Source organism: Symphodus melops (genome assembly GCF_947650265.1).
Source record: "Symphodus melops genome assembly, chromosome: 3".
Lineage (NCBI taxonomy): Eukaryota > Metazoa > Chordata > Actinopteri > Labriformes > Labridae > Symphodus > Symphodus melops.
This window is the reverse complement of record NC_136693.1, coordinates 14,019,407-14,040,629: the sequence shown is the minus strand read 5'-3', so window position 1 is coordinate 14,040,629 and position 21,223 is coordinate 14,019,407. Positions and strand designations below refer to the sequence as shown.

The window sequence follows — 21,223 nt, the reverse complement described above, 5'->3', positions numbered from 1 at the left end:
CATATACACCCATATCTGTATTTCCACCAACTGGTGTGTGCAAGGTTTACACCCCAAAATAACAACCAGGGTTTTTTACAGTCAAAGCACGTAAAACAACCAGTCTGACTCAGATGTATAATTTTGTTTCCCTTGCGAGTAAAACGCCTGAGAGGCGGGTGCATACACTGCAGTCATGTTTGTTAAGATACATAGCAAGAGCGGGCCTTTTTTTTTTTTTTTCCCAAGCACCAGAAAAACCAGTAAATCACCAGCAAAGAAAATAAATATACTTATTACATTCTGCACACTGCATAGATTCCCCTCCTTAACATATTGCACAGGCATAGTGCAAATGTGCAGTGCTGCATACGGGCAAAAAACATGCCATGAAAAATGACAGCAGGGAGGGGTAACTGCAGACCTGGAATATAATGGTGCGGTGGAGCGGAGGAGAAATAATCATACTTGGGTGGGGGATGAGGGAAGGTGGGAGGAGCAAGAGGAAGATGAGTCTGTGCCCTGTAGCAGGGAAATGGAGCTCCACTGCTCCGCTGCTGGGCGCCTGATTCCCCAATAACGCAGCACAAGCGCTCCCTTCAGAAAGGTGCAGAAGCAGAAATATGTTGCCCTTTACATCCCTTAGCAAAAGGACACAGCTAAAGATACTGCAGTATTGGACTGGATACAGTAAAGCAAGAAGTCAGGTTCCAAATATCAAGAAAAAAACAAAAAGCATGTTTATCAGAAACAAAGTCAATTTTTAGACACACTCGAGCAATGGAACTGTTATTCCAGCTGACTTATGTCCTTCATAGAATTCTGAACAGGGCTACAATCAGCCTGCAGTTCCCTCTCTTGCCGTTAGGTGTCTCTCTTTCACTTTGAATGGCTGAAGCTTTCTCTCACCAAATACAGCTCCTGAGCCCCCATCTGCACATAATATATACACCATCATTTGAAAATGGCAGCTTTTTGAAAATTCACCTTGATTATCAGACATTAAAAGTGACTTCTCCAGAGCTGAGTGTCTGGCTAGGGGGATGGCTGCAGACGGCAGAACAATGCAGCAGGCTTGATATTAATGCCTGGCTGGGGTGCGCAGGGAGGAGAGAGGAGCCAGCCCTTTGTTCTCTCCTACAGCCAATTATTTTTTACGTGTGCTTCTTTTCAAAACAACAAGAGAGAATTTAATTTTAATGCACTCTCTGGAAAAAAAAGAGGGGGAAAAAACATCTACAATATTCTTAAATAGAGATATGGACCAGCATTAGCAGTTGGGCATATATGGACACATCTCTGTATGAGGCATGGACGTATGACAAGAATAACAAAGAACGATATCAACCCAAACACACACAGCAGCATGACTCTTTCCGTGCAAAAAAAATCCCATTTCTCACTCCCAAACCAAAGCACATATGTACACATATCCACTTTTTAAAAGGGAAGATCAAATTAGGAGGGAAAAACCAAAAGAAGAAACACAGTTATTTCATTATACAGGAATATGGTGCAGCGGTGGGGTGCTTTGCTATCATGCATACACAGGACATGATGATGAAAAAAAAAAACATATTGTGAAAATAGCAAGGATGCCTGATCAAATGGCATGAAAAAAAGCCTGGATTGCTGTTGGTAGGTATGTGGCCAAATATTTTTCTAATTGGAAGGGCACTTTATCTTGCTGTCAGAGATGCAGTAAAAAGCGGCACTGTTCCCAGAAGGAGAGGAGCACAGCTTGCTGGCCTTTTATTAGTGCTGGAGCTCTGATATATGCGTCTGCACCCGGCTTTCATCAGGAACCAGCACCATAAACACACATACACAAAAAAAAAAAAATGTCATTACAGCTTTCGACACTGAAACCAATATTCAACATTTTGGATGCTTTACTTTTTTTTTAAACAAGCAATCAGCACACACACAACCGAAAATTACTGCCAAGAAGTGTTCTACTACAAAAATATAATGCTTACAGGAACCAGGGAAGTTTACAGGTTAACACAGTGATAACATAACATCAATTGCATAACTACACAATAAAGCATTCAAATTCATTAACGACAGAGCACGGTACAAAGAAAATAAATGCAAAGTACAACCACAGAGTAAAATGGCACTAGAACAACCAGGCAGTGTAAACCTTTTAGTCACCAGAGAAAAGGAAAGCACAAAATACAGCAAGCACACTCAAACACTGGAGCATAAACTCTTACATATGCAGTTCATGCAAAGCTAGTTTTTGCTTACAAAGGGATTTTAAACTGACTCATACAGACAGACACACAGGCACAAACAAAGACAGGACGACTGACAGATGCATGCACATACACACACACACACACACACACACACACACACCCACGCTCACAGCACACAAGCTAAATTAAATTTCAGTCCTTGGGCAGACAACTAAACTGCTTGTGTGTGGGACCAACTCTGCAGCACAGCAAAAGCAATTCTCTGTAGATGGGGAAATTAAAGGGCAGAATCCAGCCTGTTTATGGTCCTCACTCTTTCCTCCTCTCAATCAAATGTTTTATTAGCAATCATTTGGTCCTAAAAGTCATGTACTGGGTGGGCAGCTGGTGTGATGACAGCCGCCGCTGGACAGACAACAACACTCCAGCTGATTCCACTCCCAATTACTTACACCTGGGAGTGCAAGAAGCTCTAATTGGCCACAAGATAACCATGTTTAGAAGAAGACATGCTTACCCACACGTTATGCTTCCTTTATGCCCATACTTTCATGCTGTTTCCAGAATAAGACTCAAAAATGCTTTTTAGAAGGAAGCACAAGTAGGAGCTGACTATACATAACATGTGAACTGTATTAAAAAAATAAAAAAATAAAAAATAAAAAAGGATCCTTCAAAAGGAATAATGATGTGAACAAAATGCAACAATAACACAAGACTGTATTGATCTGCTATGTGGAGTACTCAACCTTTAAAAAAAAAAAGCACAGTGAGGTTCTGTTGGCTGAGGGCTGAGCAGTTGGAGGCATTGTACCTGCAGATTGAAGCAGCCGTGTTGAACAACTCTGCATGAAGCGGCAGGATCATCTCTTCAGTCTGGATTGAATAGATGGAAGAAAATCAAAGCGTAACCTCGATCTTGCCCCTTCATATTTCATATTTTATATAATTGTCCCGCAGAAGGTATAAGGTACTGTATAACTCTTTTTTCAGTGCACATTCCATAGTGGAGACACGACACTAACAAAATAACATTTCTTTAAAAGTCAGGGCTAATGTTCATTTAAATAACTACATGAGAATATAAGCAAGAGTCATTCAGGAAAAGAGGAAGCTGAAGTTATTTAATTCAATGAAAAATCCTCTTGATGATCTTTATGCTGTAAACATGTCAGCAGATGTGCATCTTTTTGGTCATTTACATGCATTTGTTGCCCCCTCAATATTTCTCTATATTGTATCACTGAGGCACCCCCCCCCCCCCACTCCAACCCCCACCCTACTCTGCTGCTCTCTCCTCTGGTGTCTAGAAGCAGTAATCTGTTCCTGAGCCAGCGCTGCTGGGATTAGGCAGTGACTGGAGATAGGATATATGCGTCATTAAAGCGGAGAGAGCAGCGTTGCAGAAAGAGAGAGACAAAGTCAACAAAGGTGACGCAGAGACAGAGGAGACAAATAACAGAAACCCACGTGTCAACATACACACACGCACGCACACACACACACACACACACACTTGTATGAAAATATAAAGAAAATCCTCGATGGTATACTGTCATCGAGGCACATGTCAACCACTACAACCATAGTGCGACTTTAATGGCCTGCAGACAATATGTATCACAATGAAGTAAATCTCCCTGTCAAAAATCAGTTTGCTCCCATTTTCTATCATATCACACAAAAAGTCTTCAATATTTTCGATATCGGCGTTGCTCTAATAATAAATCCTTTCAATACAATAATTTACAAAAAAATTAAAAATAGACAGTATGCTAGCAAACAATGTATCAGACATGCTGTGGTTGTCTCACCCTTCTTCTGGTGTCCTTTGTGTCCTAACCAGGCACTTGATAAACCAGAGTGATCTTTGCCACAGCTGAGCGCCCAGGTCAGTGCTGGACCCTACAAAGAACATTTCGCATGTGATTATTGTGGTAACATCCCAACAACGCACAAAGAAATCCACAGGACAGATGATCAGAGCACAAATATGCCAACCAAACTGGTGATGAGACGCTACCTTCAATACTAACAATCGCAACACAGCTGCATTACAAACCTTCGGAATAGACCGATGGTTCTCATCTGGTGCAACAATTTTCACTAGGTCCCGAAACCTTGCAAAACAACGGTGTCTGAGGTCCAAACTGAAAAATGTTTGATTAATTAAATAAGAATTGTTTAATATCTGACATTTGGTCACCATATCTCATCAAGTAATTGACGGTGGGTCCTCAAGATAGACCATGTGAGAACAACTGGTATATACTACCTTATCCATATCCCACCTTCCCTAAGAAAAGGTGACAAACAGGAAAACTCCACTTTTTGACACCATGGTCTTAACTGGGGTTTTGACTTTATTATTTTCTTGTAAAGATTTGTTGAGTGGGATTAAAGTCGCTGATTCTAAAGTGTTGATTCTCTGACCATCAGGGTCATGACTTGTTTATTGTGCTGTTTTTAGTCCCTTTTATGTCATCGGTGTAGACATTTTTTGGAATTGATTGTATGAAGGGGTATATTCAAAAACAATAGACTTAATAACGCCAACTACTGGAGTTTGTAGGTGGTGTACACATCCTCTGCAGGCCACGATTCCAAGTGGAAACTTCCAACTTTGAGCATCACTATAAATGGCTCAATGTTTTCCTTTTTTGCTTGTTTGACTTCCTGATGAGGTCTTGAAGCGAAAATGTGTTTCAGTGTGTTTTTAAGGTCCACATGAGCATGCCCTGAAAATAAAGGCATTCAAATTGTTTAATAGAAGGCTTTAATACTTGCACAAAAGTCTTGAAAAGCTCCTAATATTTTCAGGAGGAGCTACTCATTTTGTAAACTCATATCCAGAAGTTTCTCCTGCCGGCCCTCTGACTTCCCCGAGAAAGTCAGAGAGAGCTGATGTAGAATGCAGCAGGATATTATCAGCAGGAGAAATTTAAAGTACAAACAAAAACATGAGGTTTCCATTATGCTGTAGTTGCAGCATAATAGTATGCTACTATTCCTTTAAAAACAAATCTATGAAGTACAAAATATTCACAGGTTAATGTCCAACAGAAAGTAAGCTATGAAAGTTTTGTCATGAAACTTCACAGAGATAGACCCAGAATGAGGGAAGATATCCATATATCTCTATATCCATGGAAAAAGTGTTAGTATCCCTCCCACCTGCTATCGTCATTCTCATCATTAAAAGGCTTAAAAAAAAACAATAACCTATTTTCTGTTTAACTATCCAGATATCACTTATTGACCAGGGCCAGCTAGCACTAGCTGTTGATCCAGATTAAAGGACACAATTTAAAAAAGTGAATGGACGACAAAATTCAAAAGCACATGTACAGTATAGGGGAATGCATGCTTAACACATATGGCATGACATAACACATCTTCCAGGAGCATGAGTATTAAGTCTCTGTTTTACTAAAACATGACATCAACTGCATAGAGAACTGAAAAAAAACCAGTAAAAATAATAAATTAAAAAAAGAAAGTGATTTGCTTTGTCTATGGGTTTAATTTATCAATTAAACGTTCATGCTTTTTATTCAAATCAAATCAAATGGACCAGGAGAAGTCATTTTGATGATTGTCTGCTTATGTCCAGTACAGTATAATTATTTGTAGATACATCAGAGAGAACTACACAACTTCAAAGGAACTGAAGCATATGGTAGCAACAGTTGATTTACGTCCTAACATTTTTTTCTTTTTTTTAAGAAAATGATTTGTATAGGTCTTGACATGACAGAATTTCCAATGTTGGACCAAACTCCTATCCGGGTTTGTTTTATTGTTGTTGCTTAAGTATCTTTGTAGTTCTGAAAATGTGAGTTTAGGTTGGTCATACGTGTTGGTCAGAATCTATGGCTGATGAATTAGTCAGACCAAGTTGACCTGAGATCTCCACACCAACTTCCATCAATCTTCATTCTCTACCTCCATCTGCACCTGAAGCCTGTTAACTTCAACGACAGAAGACGTGGCACAAAACTTAAGTCCAAGTTACCATTCAAAGATTCCTTTTGATATAGCGTCCATAGTGGGTGATTAAAAGCTTTCAAGCTCCCATGAGGAACTATTGATTTGTGTTTCTATTTGCGATTCCTGTGAACGCAGCAATACATCTTCTTTGCTGATTTGGTACATGGTTTTGTATGTTAATGTAGCGTTTAAACAAAACAAACACTCCTTCTGCTTTTTTAACTTTCAAATGTATCACTTATCAAGAATCTTTCAGCAGTCTGAAGTTCATGGCTTCATCTGCCACCTACCCTGCTGCAGCCATTTCAGGCATTAATAATAACAACAATACAATGCATCTTGTCTCTGGCGGTGTTGTTTAATTTTGTAGCTCATAGAGAGGCATCAGTTTCAATGTCAGGCACCTCCAAAGGAAATGTCCGATAAAAGTACATCTTGAATCACATAAGCTTAATATTGGAGCGGTGATTTACAGAGTACCTAAGAAAGCCACGCCAATGGTCCAGCCCACAATACTGAGAATGCCTCTGCTATGACACCACTGGCTCAGATTGAACAGAAAGACTGCCCAGAGGCCTAGCAACAGGTGACACAGACACCATCAATCAACACAGTGAGGGATTTAGATTGGCCAGTGTTTGTTTTTTTTTTCTCAAGGGAAGGTAGCAGGCAGCATTTTTTTTTTCAATACATGTTGAAAACCTCATTCATCAATCATCAGAATACTGGGTTGGTTTTGCCCGTCACTGTGAGTCAGAGCCTGTTTGTCATCGCGAACATGTTTGTCTGTTGACTCCAGAGCTTGTGCAGTGGATGCACATTCCTGCCAACCTGGCTGTGACATACAGTTCTTTTCTTTCTGTGTAGCACCAATCAAAAAACGTAGCAAATGCCATTAGCTTTGCATCTTAGCTAAGTATACAAGCCAGTATCTTAGCCAGCTAAGTATACAAATACATATAAACACATCATGACTCTAGAATGACAGCACAATCACATTTTGTTTATAATGAAGCAATGGTGAAATGCAAATGTTCCATTGATGTGCCTTTTGAGCTGAAATGCTGTTTTTCTCAAAAGGCACTGTTTGGGATGGACACATGAAGCAGGACGCGTCTGAGGCCTGGTGTATAAAATGTGGGCCTGGCAGTAAGCACTGTACCTGACTCTGGAGCTCCCGGGGCCTGCTGCATCTGGCTTTCAAGCTGCTTTTGGTTCTGGTGCATGTTATTCTGCTCCTTTGGAGATCCAGACGCCTCTCCTGTAGTTCAGGCAGCGACTGAGGAGTGCCTCTGGATGTCCAGCTATTGAACCACAAAAGGAGGCAGGGCAGCAAGAGTAGGAGAAAAATCAATCCAGTACACAGAGCCTATCCTTTCTGCGCAGCCAACCTGCTCGCTCTGTAGCAGAGACCTACCATGGTTCTTCATTCTTCTACGCCGAATCTCCGAAATAAAGCATTCAGATTCATGTCTAGATAAGGGTCAGCCTAACATCCACCTTTAAAAACTTATTCTGTGTGAAGAGGACTGTGTTGCTTTTATTGTAAGACACACTAGATGACCAGTTCCAATGCAGAGAAGAAAATTCATCAAGGTAGATTGATTTGGTTGATTTTTTAAATCAACAAGAATTTTAAAGTTCATGTAAGCAAATGACTCTTAAAAAAAAACCAAACCCTCAAATAATAGTCAAAGCAAGTTGCCATGAAATATCATTTTTAAAACAATTTCAAAAGAATAGTTCACTAATCAAGTAAATATGCAATGTAATAAACAGTAAATCATTAGTTAATATGACTACAAGTCAAATAACATTTTAATTTCACAAAATAATAAAGAGTTGCAGCAATGGAATACGCTTTGACAACAAGTAGATGGTAGCACTTAAAGTTGGTTTACAACCAACAACAAACTGGCTGCCCAGTGAGTGAAAGACAATAATAGCCACGCCATTAATTAATACGACCTTGCAGTGCTAAATCACAGGCGAAGAAGGGTTAGAGGGGGTGAGAGAGAGAGAGCAAAAGACAGTGAGGGGGAGAGAGAAAGAGGAAGGAGCTAGGGAGGAAGAAGGGAGGACAGTTAGGGGAAGACAAACAGACCTAGCTGCTGGTTCATCTGGATGGAGGCTTTAGTCCAGTGCGCTTGATGCAGTTGCAGCGTTGTCGTTGTCATAGAAGAAACTGAAGACAAGATGGAGATCCAGATAGGAACCAGGACAAACCCTTTTTTTTAACCATCTGCAAACGGACCGGTAAATACTCCCTGATATTAACAAAACCCAACGATAAAAAAAAGACATCTATATCCATTTCTGCCTTGGTCAAAGCACTGTTTTTTCTCCGTCTCCATCTTTTTCCTCGGGATAAATCAAATTAAAGAGCCCGGTGGTAATTCCTGAATTAAAAATACAGATTATGCAGAAATCCATTTCACGGAATCGCTAAAAACGTGTCTCATCCGTTAGCACTCTCTTTCTGTATGCGATCCACACCGATAACCCTGGTCTTGCTTTCTTTCCCTCACAATCGCTCCCTCTCTCTCTATTCTCCCCTCCTAAACTGATCAATACTTCATTTAAATCATGACATTAGCACACTTCTACTGGAGAAAAGAGGGCGAGAACAAACACAAAAGTGCTTCTTATGTTAAGTGACACAGCAACGGATGTTAAACGTCGGAGGATTGTAAGATAAGTTTAAAATTTAATGGGGGAAAAACAACAAAGAAACAAACATAAGCAAGTGTGAGGGGGCTGTGCTGTTTTGGTTTGAGCTCCCGAGCCTCACACTGATCAATACACATTTAAATCCGGGCTGAGGAGAGCTATCACAATATCTCGTCTCCTCAGAAAAAGGCAAACACGCAATCCCAATTATCATCTCAAATGACCAGAGTCGAGGGGACACGTGTTGGATGCTGATAGAGGCATATTTCATATTTATTCAGCAAAATTTTTACATTAGCACCTGAACGTATAATTGCCTAATATATATGCACACTCACACTTTTATCTATTCACATAATTCACAATGAGCGCAATCAATACTGCCCTCGCCGTACTCTGGTCCATGCTCATAAAGTGCTTCTGCATTAGATCATATAATAAGCAGAAAACCCCAAAAGAGCTCGTATAATTTCCTGGCGCTCATGGAAATAGCGAGCGAGAGTTGCTGGCTAATCTTTCCGTTCGTCATTAAACCCGGATATTTACCTGAGCAGTCTGAGAGGTGCGGGCCTGGAGAGGGAGCAACACATCTTGATGAGAGTCTGTGGATGGTCTGATCCCACAGAGATAACTGAGGAGAAGCCGATCAGGTCAGGTTTTTCTCCTAAGCGAATACGGGTGAACAGAGGCGAGGACAGGAAAAAAAGAGAAAGGGGCAGACCGTGATCCTCGGTGGTAATAGAACTCAAGTCGATCACTTGGGGGGAACGTGCACTTACATATAGTCTCGCACCAACGTCAAACAATGCGCAATTAGGAAGACAAAACTAAAGTTATTGATCAGGGGTTCAGGTCCTTTTTACTGGGCCAACTAGTCCGCCTGAGGTTGTATTATGTCTGCTACAGCTGTGAACTGCAAGACAGGGGAAGGCAGTACGACAGGAAGTTGAAAGAAGGGAAGGGCAGGTCTGCGAAGGCCCTGAGCTCTCGAGTAAAGCACCGGACATTTTTCATTAAAGACATCATTGATTGCCACATGCCTAATACACCTTCATTTCAAGCAGTCACTGACAGAGAGAACAGCACTAAAGAGAATGCAAACATCAAATCAAAGCTATTATTGAAAGCAAACAGTCTTTGCAAAGCATCAATGGCAATTTTGCAGGATAATCACAAAGATTTAAGTCAGGGCTACAGCCTGAAAAAAAATTCTATTTAATACCTGCAGTGTCATCAAGTTCAAATGAGCTGTATAATTCAGTCACTGAAGAGCGCTGCCTTGGTTGAGCTTCAAACACAAACTTTCTGATGCAGTATTGCACTTGACTGTAAGACTGGATGTGAAAGCTTATGAAAACTACAAGCTGACTTACTGGAAATGTTTCTGCACCAACATGTGGTGTCAAAGACCACAAACTGAATTCAAGTCAAAACAAGTTGTCCACTTGACGAATCAATATGCTTACCCTCCATTCATGAAATGTTGTATACAACTGTTCTGCATCTTTAAGGTTCATTCAACCACCTGCTACATAACAACACATAACTACACTATGACTACACCACTAGAGGAATTCATTTTTCCTGAGACACTACACGTTCAGTATTGTATGAATATTGAAACGTATAACAGATTCTATGTGCCATAGCACATTTAACTGATTGTAAGATAAGTGATTATCATAGTATTTTGTATTGTATTGTAGTCTTATGTATCAAACTGTTTTTTAACAGTCTGATGGTCTTTTATCTTTTGGTATTCAATATAAAACAGTGGTTACCATTAGGTAGATGCAGATCATGTTTGGTACAAGCATGGAAATGAATGAATGAGCATGTATAAGAAGGTAATGTTTCAGTCTTTTTCTTGTTATATTATATATATATATATATATATATATATATATATATATATATATATATATATATATATAAAGCCCCTCTTTCTCTGAAGCGATTACTCATTCTTTGCAGCTTCCATTGCCTCTGCATCAGGACACCTTTAATATTTGGACTCTCCACGTCACTCTAGGCTAAATCCCTAGCAACCACCATAGCAACATACTCTGAGTTCAACGTGCAATGCATGACAATTTACCTCCTGCCACTGGCCAGAGAAAAAAAATTGGAAGAAAGGGACTGATATGCTTTAAACACCAAAATTAAGTTGAGCTTAAAGGACAAAACAAATTGTCTGCAAAAATGCTCAACAACCAGATGGCTGTGTGTGACATATGCCAAAAAAATGACAATACAAACTATAAAATATGTGCCTGAAACAACTCATTTATTACGCAGACAGACAATTCTAAAGCATTGGGTATTTGATTTACACCTGGCAGAGAAATATAGTTTTTGCACACCAAGAAATGAAGAAAAAAAAACAACCACACATGTATCCTTATGTAAAACATGACCTTGTGTAAACATAAAGGCAATTGGGCTCTATAATACTGCATCTGCTAACCCTTGATCGGAAGATATATTGATGTACATATCTTTAAGGATTATCAGTTTTTGAAGCACCACATGGGGAGCTTGTGTGCAGCAGACTGCAGCATGGGCTGTCATTCTAGTTCTAAGATTGTACTATGTCCTGTTCTCCTGCAACGCTTCTTTTAGAGCAGTGGTTCTCAACTGGTGGGTTGGGTCCCAAAATGGATAACAGATCAGTTTTTAGTGGGTAGCACATTTGTTCCTGCAGAATACATTTTTGTAAAGTCTTTAATGCCCTTTTAAAACATGCTCTTTTTGTATACGTCTGTCTGCTCCGTCACCTTTTGTCATTCATTAGGTGGTGGATCCTGAGGCAAGACCAATTGAAAACCACTGTTTAACAGCGCCTGCATAGAGAGTTGGGTCATTTCACATCCTTATTTGATCTTGGAATGCTCTAAAAGAACTGTTTAAGTTAAATGTTAGTGGTCCTTAGTAAAAACTACCAAAGTATACCAAGAATACCTAGTCACGTGTTACAGATATTATTGCAACAAACAAAGTAATTTTAGAACTAAAATGTAAACTCACTAGCAGGCAGTGCAGCGGTGAGACATTGCATGAATGTTGGACTACTGAAGTCCATTGTGACTGGAATTAAAATTAATTATCTAGAAGCTATCAAGAATCAAGACCAATGTACAGAACCCCAGAGGATAGGTATTTTATTATGTTTTCATGTGTTACAGTCCTTTAAAAAGACAGTATCCCTTTAAAACATGAGGAAAAGATAAACTCAGCCCATCCATGACTATTTATTGCCAGTCAGGGCAAAACACGTTCACTAAGGTGCTTTGAATGGCTATTAAACAAGTGTGGAGGTGACCTCTGGTTTTAAGCGGCTGTATCTCTGACAGCCAAAGCTGCCAAGGCGATCCTAAATGGATTTCCTAAAGTTTCATTCAGAAAAATAAAAATGGAAAGCAGTGGCTTTGCTGTGTGTTTTTGTAATACACTGAGCTGCTTAAAAAATCCTGATCTTTCTCTATGTAGGACTTTACTGGGAACCAATGTTCAAAGGTATACCTTAGCTAAAAAAAAAAATAGGACTCTCAATTGTGGAACTTCTATGTAAGAGAACTTGAATATCTCATTTTATGCATCACGGTGGTCATGCTGTGTTGGGATATGTATGGTTTCTATTCAGCTCACACCTCACAGTTTGTCACACATCTTTTAACACCTAGAATTCAAAGATTTAGTATTTTGTTGAGATATACAATATGAAATACTCCAATATATCTATCAAGTTCAAATGCTGGAAATGAAAAGGAATCATTTTTGCCGTTAGCTCAACAACAGGAGAGCATGTGGCAAGTAGCAGCTGCACTCTGAAGATGGCTAGCTGTTTAATTCATTTTGCCACTATGTACACAACACAGCCGCACTCTTATTGGTTACAGGGTTGAAAAAGCAGTGTACATTTTAATGAAAATCTGAAAAGAAAAAGCCTTTCCCCGACCCTTTAGCCTTTGAAGTGACAGGGGCTTTGTGCAGGGAAAAGGCGAAGAAGGCTCAAATGCTGGGCCTGAATCAGCTAGATTGCATCCCATCCTAAATGCAATTAATGAACCTCACAAAGGAGGATTATGCTGACAGGATTATTTTCAACAACAATGCAGCACCCGCAGCCAATTACAGACACACACACATGCTATTCAGGCGAACGCTAACCCCTCTTTAATTCAAGCATACAACAGCTTTCTAACCACTAGCATTGTAGAGTGTCCACTGAAGTGACTAGTGCAATATTCATTTCACCATGACAGTGACTTTAAGATTTCATTAAGTTTCATGTTTATTAAATTATGCATGTTATGTTCCTTTACTATTCACTAATCTAAGTGTGCTTTTGTCTGTCACTCTCTGGTATCACCTAAAGGCATCTGGACACATAGTGCCGAAACACTAACTCAATCTACTCCTGTGAACTTTGCAGAAGAACGGAAATGTTTGCCTTCCACCAACATTTGATATCAAGCCCCCTGACAAGGATCTCAAACTGACTGCAGGCAAAGGAGAGCTGTCTGGTACTTCTCCGGGCAAAGCTAAATCAAATTAGTGAAAGCAATGTTAATTTCAAGCAGCATTTCATTAAAAAGGGAAAGATAATCAGCAACAAAGACTGCATGTCCTTCTGACTAATCTAATAATGCTGCGTTTGTTTGCTTAAATCACATTTAACGATTAAGAAGCAGAGACAGAGCTAAGTCTTGTAGACAGAGGGATCTCATAATCTGCCTGTCATGGCCACCATCTGATTTCCTGTCATTCGTCACAGTATGGATGAAGGGATGGGCGGTTGGTGTGTCAAACTCTCAGCTGATGTCTTTGCATGGCGCACTAGCCTCAGGATGGGACTGCTCATGTAAGAGAACAGGGTGTTCAGGTATCACCTTACCTTAAAAAGGCCCGAGGACTCAACCCGGGATACTGACAGATATGCCTATCAGCTTTAAAGGCTGAAAAAAAAAGTGATGTTCTGAGGCAGAACTAGAGATCAAAAAACATGTGTATACCATCTTCTGTTGACAGTGAAAGTCTACTCTGATTGATTCCCTGCATTACATTTTACCAAAAACAGTAGGTAATGCTAACTGGTACAAAAACTCTGTTTTACGAATTATTTCTTTTCCATACTTTTGTTAAATTACAGCCCAGTGTCTTGAACATTACAATTCAGGAGATTATTTATGTCCAGTTCCTCCTCTATGACATTCTATGAAATCATTTTAAAAGAAGCTAATCATCATTTCTGTGTGGAAGTCGTTTTGACCTGGTGACTGAAGTTGGTTATAAGTTATTACAAAGGAAAATAGTGTTGTATATATCTCTCCTACTATCTCTACAAACTGGTTAAAACCATAAATACATTATAAAGTATTAGAAAAAGCGCTACTTACCAGAGAGTTGTTTGTTTTGTTTATGTGGCGGCCCCTGCTGACATTGAGGTAAATCTTATCTCTCTGCTGATCCCGTCCTTGCGTGTGCATCTCGTATTCTCGGACTAAATCTAGTCCTGATCCTTAAAAGGCGAACGTACTGCACACTGAGCAAGTTTGCTGTGGAAATTGTAAACAACAGCCTTTTCTATTTGCATGCTGTAAATTGCTCTGCTGGAATCTGACCCAGTGGCAGCAGTAACAGGTATTAAAAAAATATATATAGACATGGTCAATCTTCGAGTTGATGGTCTGCTTTGCCCTATCGGCTTATAGAAAAGTGTCCATTTTAAACCGAGTCAGTTTTAAATCCGACTAAAAGCTCATCACCTTTTACACCAGGAAGAACTAATTAATTCTCAGTTTGTTGGTACAGTAAGATCTAAATCTAATGTTTATTCCCCTGCATTTAGGAGATAGTCAGGTAGCCATGTTTCTTGTGGTGAGTTTGCTGTCTGTAACATATTTTGCTGCATAACATTGCAATGACTATTTCTGCAAAGGGGATGGCTTGCTGAAAAAGGAATAGGGAACGAAAACACTTATGTTGAATTTATTATTATTATTTTTTTAAAAAGCTCATCAGACCCTCCTTCCTCAGAAAACATTCAAATAACTCATTCCTCATCAGCAGCTACGATCACTTGAATGGAATCAATCAATTGTGTTCCGCTTGGCTTTGCTCTTCTTTGCTCTTCGTTTCCAAATCCAATCTCTTCCATGTCATCTCAGAGCACATTTATAAGAGCCCAGCCTCTTGATTATCTCCCTCCCGCGCCCCAACTCCCCCGCTGCTGCATGCTCCAATGTATTAAATTAAATGAGGTGTCTGTCCAGGTCACCCTAGCCCCAGCCTCCCACACCCCCCTGCTCTCACTGCTGGTAATCAAGGGAGAGGGCCCCTCCCTGCTGGTTTTGTGCCAGCCAGGCTGCATAAATTAGCATTAATAAAGGCTGGAAGGACCTGCAGTAAAGGAGGGAGGGGAGGACTGAGAGGAGCCAACGAGAGAAACAGGGGGGGAGCGAGAGCTGCAGTAACAGCTTCAAACTGAACATCCACAAAAGGTTACATTTCTCTGTCGTCTCACCGTCCTCCTTTTCATACCCATCTTTCCATTCTGGAGCCTAGCCTCGGAATTTCTCCCAGCTATCTCCAACAGACAGGCTGCACACAGCTCTGAGGAGTAAAAACAGTGGTGGCTTGGGTTCTGGTAATAAATGAATCATAGATGAGGTTGTGTTAACACTGTTAACATAATCCCATGGCTCTAGCTGGAAAATGCTGCATGGAGCAAACGTCTTTGTTGTTCGTCAAATATTGATGCATACATAATTATTTAAGCGTGAGTTTGCAGATGGTGTGAACGTGTAGATACCTTTCAGAGGCAGAGGTGCGTTAGTGTTGACTTCATAAAGGCACATTGGATTCCGGTGGATCTTATTTAGGTTTTAATTACCTGGAGAATACATTACAATTATCTTCTTGTACTTCAGCAATGAATGTGTGACATGTGGTATATTGCCAGTATTTGCATGCAGTGATGTCAAAACAGCATGGTGAAGTACGGCATGCTGTTGGAGTTTTGCTCGTCTCTCCTTTGCTCTCCTGTAATCATTTGTGAAAGCTATGACAATTACAGGAAAGATTATCGTATCACCTCATTCTGCTCCCCAACTGTAATTGCTTAATGCATCTTTTACTGCTACACTGCTCTCCTCCTCTCTATTACCCCCCCCCCCCCCCCTCTATCTCATCATTTCTCCCTACCCCCTCCTTTTTCCCATCTTATCCACTGCAATCTCATTTACTACCAACTTATTCCTGGTAATCAGAGTTGAACTACAAGTAGGCCTCCTATCCAAGGGAAGCAAATTGGTCAAATCAGCCAAAAACTTCCCAGTGGTAGAGGATGTTCGTTAAAGCCTCACACAGGAGCTAATGCTAACAATCCCCAAGATTACAGTCTGTGTAAGAATGGAGATCAAAACACTACATCCACATAATGCATGTAGCATACGCATGTGTTGTGGAGGATTGGCTTGCAGAATTCTTGCAGAAAGTTTACATTAGTTAGTTTACATTTAAAAATAGACTGGGGCTCCAGTGGCCGAGTGGTCAGTTTGTGCACCTCCTGTACAGACGCTGTGCTCCTGGAAGCGTTAAAAAAAAGCGTTAGTATTAGTGCAAATAGGACTGTGTCATTTCTTTCAATGCATTCAACTCAAAGTGATCTCAGCAGTTCTCTCTGTGTGTGCAGCAGGCAGAGTGTGAAACAAGACTTCCCGCTGTGTCTGTCATTAAAAGTTCTTCCAGCCCCTTTATTAATAAAACTGCAGTAAAACAAGGATAAGGTCACTTCTTCACTGCTAACCATGTTGCCACAGATATGGATCACCTTCTGGATTATTTTAAATGAACATATTTTTGCCATTCGTACAAGAACATGGACACAACTTAAGTCAATTCAGGCACGTTCTACAACATTTGGAAATCTGCAGGTAAAAACAAGTGCAGAAACATAAGCATTCTGACAGTCCAGATGCTTTTAAATGAATGTATTGAATGACATGTGAAAAACTGTGACATGAAAACAATTTTTTTTAAAAAGGGGGGGGGGGGGGGGGGGGGGGGGAAATGAGGACACAAGTCTGAAAAGTAGTCTTAAAAAGTGTGATATGATATCCTCATCATATCACACACGCCTACTGCCAACACACATCTCCAGTCAACTATTTTTCAGTTATACAGTTACGGATACTGTGCAGGCAGGCAGGCAGGCAGAGAGGCTTTTGTTAAGCAGCGGGGCAGTGCCAGCGCTCGAGCAGTACTAAACAAAAGTGGCTTTTCTTTAATGAACCTATAAGGCCGGTGGGATGACACCCGTCTTTTGCAGTACCTGCGATAATATCTGTACATGCAGTATCAGCAGTGCGTTTGGGTGACGCCGAAGTGAGAACAGCAGCAACAGTCTCAACTGTCACAAGACAATAATCTGCACCACATGGTTCTAAGATTCACAGATGAAGCCTTTCTATCACTGCCTCCAATGTCTGCTGATACATACACATTATGCTTTACCACACTTTGAAGGCACCCGTTCTAAAATACAGCAGAGCCGTAGCACGCGTGTGTGCGATGCACGCCTGACGTGCGAGCGTGTTTACGCACACTCCAGTTTGCCAGGATGACACCAATTAGATCATCTAAAAATAGAAATGCATTTCAAAAAGCACCGCAAAGTTTTAAAGACATCTTGAAAAGTCCTAAGTCTCCTGGGATTTTAATTAGTGTTGCACAGTCAACAGTATAGCAACCTACTTCTTTCTCACTAATAAACAAAGCCAGACTTCTTTTCATCATGAACTTAAACACATGGCTGCTGCTTATCGGAACAACCACTCTTTCTCTGCTTAGTTGCAACTCCGGCATCTTGTTGTGCCTGATGTGATGAAAGAAATGTGGTAGAGAAGAGGAAATTAAATCTGTGACAGAAAATCAAGACTTGGCCTGAAGAGAGGAACATGTTTCTGGTATCTGAAGAACAAAGAGCTTAAACCCAAATATCAGTGGTTTTCTTCACTTAAAAAGAGAGTTCAAAGGCATGACCCCTTAGCCAATTTAAATAACCTTTTGACTTAAACTCAGACTTTTTTTTACATTTCAATATTGCTATTCTGCTGTTCTTCAATTTACTGACACACTTTGGTAAACACAGCTGCATATAAAAATTTTGTTTTTAATAAAATGCTGACTCAGAGTTTCATATGTACGACGTATATGTGTGAGTCCCACACTCATTGAGATCCCTACAGAAGAGGAGTGGTGGACTCAAGGTGTCTGGACCTGTTCTGATGGTTTGTTACTTGGGATCAGAGGGATAAGAATGGAGGATTATCTCGGCAGATTTTCAAAATCGTAAAATGAAACGCATCGAATTCGGATCCTTTGTTGACCCCGTCCAACTAAGATGTTGCAGCGGCGCTCTCCTTTAGAGTCAGATCGCTGCGTCAGACTTCAAACTTCTGAAAAAGATGCGAAAAAGATCAAAGAGAAACACAAAGCAGCATCTCGTATTAGAGAAGTAAAAGGAGAAATATAAAGAACAATACCAAGTGTTTCTGTACTTCTGGAAAGGTTCAATTCAAATTTTGCCACCGGTTTGTAGGGACTTGAGTTGGGAACTGGAGGGTCCCCGGTTCAAGTCCCAAAATATGGTCTGAGAGCTGGAGAGGTGCCAGACCACCTCTCGAGCACTGCCGAGGTGACCTTGAGCAAGGCACCGAACCCCCACCAGCTCCGGGAGCGCTCCCGGTGGGTGCTGCCGCCACACTCTGGCATCTCTTTTTTCAGGCGTGTCCACAGGTCGTGCTTGTGCATGCGTGTGATTCAGGCCCGCGTGTGAGAGAAGCATGTCTCGACAATAACAGAGTGAGAACCAGAATTTCATCGTAAAGAGAAAGATAAGCACAACAGTAAGTATTGACAGTAGCATTAAGAGTTCAGACCCACGCTTAGTTAATGCTATCTCCAGAGACTGATTTTACCGAGGTGATCATTTAAACCAACGTGCACAAGCTAGTGAAGTGATAGGAAGGAATTACCACAGTATTTGCACCTGGCATTTATAAACAGGTTACACATGATCTGGAAGTGAAACTCCATTTGTCCCGCAGCAGAAAGTGGAGGAGTGATAGAGTTTGAAGGCCACAGGTAGAAAAGAGCGCCCGAGGCGTTCACTGGATCTCCCCGGCGGTCTCAGTCGACAGGCGATGGTTCTCTGGTCGGACTCCAGGGTGGCGTCCAATGAGGACGTTTCAACATTTGATATGTTCTCATCGTGCTATTTCAAATTAAATACAGGATTTCATTGTTTTGCAAATCAGCATATTCGGTTCTTATTGACGTTTTACACGACGTGCCAACGTTTTGGGAATTTGTGATGTATGTCATGGTGTAGGATATGTTTATAATCAACATTTAGGTTCATATAGATATCTGATCAGAACAGGCAACCCTCGAAATCCATATTAAATCAAATCAAAGTTGATGACAAGTATGTACAGTGTGCACTTTGGACTGTCTGTTGGCTGATTGTCTCGATACGAGTTAGGATTTAGAGTGATGTATCAGGAAGCTTTAAAAAGCTGAAGATTATCCGTCGTGCGTCTACGGTTTCACCATTATCTGCAGGTGCTGCAAGCTGCTGTAGCCGTGTGTTAGTGTGCACAGTCACTACACATAACGTGGGGGAAAAAGTTCAAATAAACATCCCGGTCAGAATGTGAAGCCTCCACTAGACTGTCAGCACTCATTATACAAAGATACGAGCTCAACAAGCATCCATCCATCCATGCCCAGTATAATCTCTGTCTGATGATATATGTTGTTTGTGTTATCAGTCTACTCCCACTGGAACATATCTGAATCTGTGAATATGAATATCACATTAGGGACAATAAAGCTATCTAGCTGATCTTACTCAGCGATGAGTTTGAGTTCGATATTAAAGGGCAAGTTACAGAGAGGACGTCACCTGCAGAGGGATGAACTATGAGTAGGAAAATAACACTGTGGGTTGAATGAAAGCAGTTCTGCTGTAACCCCCCCCCCCCCCCATCACTCTTTGAGCTTGTTGTCTTTATTGGTGTTCCCCATGTACCAAGAGCTTGACTCTCACAAGCCTGCAGTAAAATCTCTCACCTAACACACTTCTTCGTAACCTTGAGGTTACAGACAGCCACAAAACACAAGAGCCCGTACTGCTTTATAGTATCCCACCTCACGCACTACAGGAATAATGAGAAAACTATTTAACCGGAGTTCATGATTATAACTATTCTGGGAGGCCATTAAAGATGTCCTTGTAATGCGGACTTCTAAAGTCCTAAAGGGGGGGGGGGGGGGGGGCGTGAGGAAGGGGAGGCCTAGTTTGATGGCCTAGGATGAGTGATTAGAGGCAATAATATCCTGCACAGCCGGTAGAGATGCAGGAGCCAACCACAGCGTTGTAAACATTTCACTGCATCCCAAGATGCTTTACTGCCTTTGAAAGGGGAAAGAGATGTGCTTTTAATACTAAAGCAAGCTGCTGTCAGGGCTCATTACCACAGCACTGTCTGAACACACCCATCAAGAAACACACACTTCAGCTGGACATTGGCGTCACATGTCATCACAGACAACCGGATAGAGCAACCAAACTCATTTTAGCCACTTTATATTTGAAGGCGCATTAATAAACTAAAACCAAGCCGTTTGAACATTAGACACAAAAAGTTATCAAACGGCAGAGTCTATCTCCAGGCTACAACTCAGAAAAAGCAGGTCTCGCTCAAGGACACTTTGACATGACTCTACTACTGGTATGCAGTGGTCACATCATGATACACATAACATGTAAACTAAATAAGACAGCTCATGTGCTAACTGGGTTACCTCTCATGGAAAATGTATCAGAGATTTGTCTTTCTTACTCTACGATAGTTACCCTCGTTCTATTTAGGGCTGTGTGCAACTGGCTGACTGAACAGGATATCACGAATCAGCTGAATTTTTAGACTCGTTTTTTTTCAGCCACGGCTGTAGCCATAGGCTGGTTGTATCGATTGGTGCATTGTGGAACCACATATACAACGTGAATGTGAAAGTGACCAGAGGTTGGTGCTGCCAGCACGGCCAATGTTGGCCATACTCTGCAAACCAAACAGCTTTACCTCCAGACAAGTTTCCATTTGACTGATTGTTTTTTTTTTTCTTACCTTGAGACCCTTTTAACCAGCTATGAAAATAGTCCCTAGATACATCCCAAGTTCTTCAATCTGTGATGACTTCATTCTTCAAATTGATAGTTTTGAATAAATAAGCTGAACTGTGTATTTTTGGACTTTCAAAAAAAACAAAACGAGCGCGATACCAGAGGTACTCCTTGTAAGCCACAGAGA

General features: G+C 40.8%; 1 protein-coding gene across 2 annotated transcripts in view; it reads right to left on the bottom strand.

Annotated features, from left to right (window-relative positions):
- The window catches only part of LOC306821611 (uncharacterized protein), a 113,575-nt gene that overhangs the window by 40,936 nt on the left and 51,416 nt on the right, over positions 1-21,223 (bottom strand). The window contains exons 5-8 of one of the 2 annotated variants that reach the window (XR_013778818.1): positions 9,390-9,507; positions 8,278-8,358; positions 7,336-7,477; positions 3,998-4,088 (exon numbers count right to left, since the gene is read on the bottom strand). Coding sequence is in view for 1 of the 2 variants with exons in the window: in XM_079340141.1 (XP_079196267.1) it covers positions 3,998-4,088 (91 nt within the window). In the remaining variant the exon portion in view is untranslated. The remainder of the gene's footprint in view (positions 1-3,997; positions 4,089-7,335; positions 7,478-8,277; positions 8,359-9,389; positions 9,508-21,223) is intronic. The other variant, XM_079340141.1, reaches the window with a different exon arrangement.